Raw genomic sequence first — 3,408 nt, 5'->3', positions numbered from 1 at the left:
GGTTATGAGCCCCGGTTAGCGCAAGGCCAGTGAACACCATCTAGATGATGTATCCACTAGAGAACCACCAGAGTGATGAATCCATTAGGAGCCACCTGTGTGATGAATCCACTTGTGAACCATCAGATGAGTATGAATCCAGAGCCTGGCACTGGTTGCCCCCTGTTAGCGCAGGCCTGTGAACACCATTAGATGATGAATCCACAGTGAACCACCAGAGTGATGAATCCATTTGGAACCACCTGAGTGATGTATCCGTTTGAGAACCATCAATGAGTATGTATCCAGAGGCCGGTCTGGTTCCCTAATGAACTGCCTAGAGTGCAGATTCAGGGGGAGTGTTAGAGTTTGAACCTGCACTCTTGATACACGGTCAGATAGCCTAGTGGTAAGGCAACCCAGTACTAGTGGGAGGACCCGGGTTCGATTCCCGGTCAGACCAGACTTTGCGTAAAAATCTCAATAGTGTTCGGTTCGGGAATCGTTCGGTGAGCAATTGAACAGCCATAACTATCGAGTCGAGCTGTTAGACTGTCCGCTAAGCTGGTTGCTGTAGATAAAGGAAGTGTACGCAGTCTTAAATATTGTGAGACCAGACTTTGTATCTATAGGCACCGGAGGAATCATATGAGGAGCATATGGCATAGACGAGCATGAGGTGGTATAGACTGATCGTGAATCATATATGGCAGCGGTGACGAGGGTCGCACGGGTATCTGAGCATTATAGTACCCGGCTCGGGGCATGTTTTGGCCTCAGTCATATGTATGGACAAGGGTCCGACCTCAAAATTAACCCCCAACCACCCCTTTCTTTAGAGATACCAAACACGGCGAGCCACCCATTCCTGTCCTGCCTCACCGACGGGTGACAACATCACCTTCTGAACCATAATATCCGTCAGTGATGCTATAATCACTATCCATTAAAGTACTCAAGCATCCTTACCACCTTGGTCTTGTGTGGGCTTACAAGCGTTATCGCCAACTTGCTCTTTGGCCATATGATCCTGAAATTGACACGAGATCAATATGATCCCGACGAAGCTGTGTTTAGTTTATGTGAAAAACAAGCGTACCGAATGCCAAGCTCTTGTGTTCCCGGAACATTCTCGATGTCCCACATAACGGGATCAGGGTTTCCAATCACGGTTGCACCCACTCGTGCTCTCTCGCAGGTGAGGTACGACCCCGAATACGCGGATTAGATGCAGTATCCAGTTCCCAGTGGAGCGATTACCCACTGTATGAGGGTTGCATTGTAAAGAAGTTGGAGGAGTCAAGCTTCATAAGCACCCACCTGTTGATTATCCGATTCTTGAGTTCCGTAGCCTGAGTGACATTCAGTTAAACTTCCAAATGCTCCAGTGCTCTGCCAGCTGAAACTGACCTATGACTGTCCGATGATCGTCGTTTGATAAATCCATAGCTGCGCGTCCTTCAAGCTGAACAAGTTGATACCTCCCTTCACGTATGAATCCTCTTGACGGCTAGTAGACGATAGATGACTTGTTCAATTTCTCCGTTGATGCTCGTTTCGCCCGGATGACTTACTGTGGATGTCTCGACCTTTCGCTGAAGAGAGGCGATACGATGGCTCAAGATTAGTAATACACCTGTGAGGATGATAACTTCGACCCGGAAACGGAGGTGTTCGCTGGAAAAGGTCGTCACTACGGGTGGCAGGAGTTCCATCGCTGTTACCACAATGAAGCCCACGACTAGAAGACTTGAAACTTTGTCAGCCACCCGTAAATGACGGTACAGGGCATAGTCCTGCGTTTGAGCTGGCGGATCATCGTCGGAGGATGCCTGGAGTTAGTGCTTGCCCGTATTCTCGACATCGAAAACTTCTAGCTTCAGCGGCAGAACGAGGGGATATTCGGCCATGATCTTCTGGATGTACAGTTCGCGGCGGCTGGTAAATATGATTTGAAAGTCGGCGGTGCTACTCTGCTGAAGGGCACCGACAAGATCGTCAAGAAGCTGTCTGACATGAGAATCGTACTCGCCGGGGTCACATTCATCAATTGCACCAAAGACCATAAACATGGCGTTGCCCGACTCCTTCCAGATATTCTTCAGGACTTGAAGCGGCCTGAGAACAAGGTGGGTGAACTGCACGTTCCGAGATTCATCGCGCTTGAGGAGCTGGGGATTATCGATGATTGCCTTGGTAATAACGTCCTTCGCGCGATGATGAAGGAGGCCAAGTTGATAAGAGATTGTGGGGATGACATGATCGGCGGTGTTACGGAGAGGTTCTTTTCTGGAGAAAAAGAAAGTTGCGGCGAGCGCGCTATTATCGTGGAGCTCCTGTGCAAGCATATGCGCTGCGGCGGATGTTCTTGAGCTCGAATCATCGGAGAGCCAGATGATGGGAGTCTTGTAGTTCTCAGAATCGTAGATGCGATGCAGATGCGTGTGAAGCCTTTTGGAGAGTTTCCGGATATTATCAGGAAGAGACTGCCGGAGTACCTGTCGTTCCGCGCAGTCGAACTTTGCACTATGAATGCACTTTTCTCCGAGGCTCTTCCATGCCTCGTAGCGGGCCGACTCGACCATTGTTGCTGGTTATTGTGCTTGCTTGGTTGCGAGTAAGTATGAGCCGTGTGATAACAGGACGAGGGCCTACTTGGGAAGGTTGAGGTTGGGTTGAGGGGTAGAAAGGGAAGGGAAGGATACCAAGCGCTCATGCGCATGCTCGCAGCTCGCTACTACTCCAACCTCACGTAAAGGTAGTGCTCCATATTGAGATTTACGCAATGTCTGGTCTGACCGGGAATTGAACCCAGGTCCTCCCACTAGTACTGGGTTGCCTTACCACTAGGCTATCTGACCGTGTATCAAGAGTGCAGGTTCATACTCTAACACTCCATCCCATTCTGAGGTTCATACAAGACAGAAGCGCCTCTCACGGAGTTACGGCATGTCAGAATTTACATGAGGCTTAGCTGAGGACAAAAACACACGTTAGACAGTTGCACGTATGGTGACAAAATATCATCAATATTACTTCTATCACGTTCGGGAGCCCGTCTCCTCAGTATAGCATGCCCCGTAGGCCAAGGTCAATGCAGGACTCGAAGGTTGTGCATGTGTGTTGCGCTCTATTCAATCCATCATCCTGCATGATGCACAATGATGGCTCTCTAGCCAATCCTGCCATTCATATCCTATCCCGAACGCGCTCCGAACAGCCCCAAACACGCGTATGCGTACAGCGCATGGGAACAAGTTTGAAGTTGTAGGGCGGCGATACACGGTTGTATAGTTGGGGACGCAACTTCATGTCAAGTCGCAATTTTGCGATTTTTAGTGTGGAACCATGGCCAAACACTTTCATTTAGCCAAGTTTAGGCTAAATCTCGCATTTCCAGGGAAAAGGACGGATTACGTAAGCAAACAG

The 3,408-nt window shown here is 49.3% G+C and overlaps 1 protein-coding gene and 2 non-coding genes across 3 annotated transcripts; 1 reads left to right on the top strand and 2 right to left on the bottom strand.

The window, feature by feature from the left end:
• Positions 1 to 371: 371 nt before the first annotated feature.
• CONPUDRAFT_t138 lies at positions 372 to 442 on the top strand. Its single transcript has one exon. It is a non-coding gene; the product is annotated as a tRNA-Ser (tRNA).
• Positions 443 to 1,817: 1,375 nt separating this feature from the next.
• On the bottom strand, positions 1,818 to 2,564 carry CONPUDRAFT_160695 (uncharacterized protein; the record flags this gene model as incomplete). Its single annotated transcript, XM_007777828.1, has 1 exon — positions 1,818 to 2,564. One exon carries the CDS (start codon positions 2,562 to 2,564, stop codon positions 1,818 to 1,820), a length of 747 nt encoding a protein of 248 aa, XP_007776018.1.
• A 205-nt stretch (positions 2,565 to 2,769) lies between these two features.
• CONPUDRAFT_t137 lies at positions 2,770 to 2,840 on the bottom strand. The gene has a single exon. It is a non-coding gene; the product is annotated as a tRNA-Ser (tRNA).
• Between the last annotated feature and the right edge of the window lie 568 nt (positions 2,841 to 3,408).

This window comes from Coniophora puteana (genome assembly GCF_000271625.1).
Source record: "Coniophora puteana RWD-64-598 SS2 unplaced genomic scaffold CONPUscaffold_99, whole genome shotgun sequence".
Lineage (NCBI taxonomy): Eukaryota > Fungi > Basidiomycota > Agaricomycetes > Boletales > Coniophoraceae > Coniophora > Coniophora puteana.
Note: the sequence above shows the minus strand (reverse complement) of the source record. Positions and strands in the feature narration are given on the sequence as shown.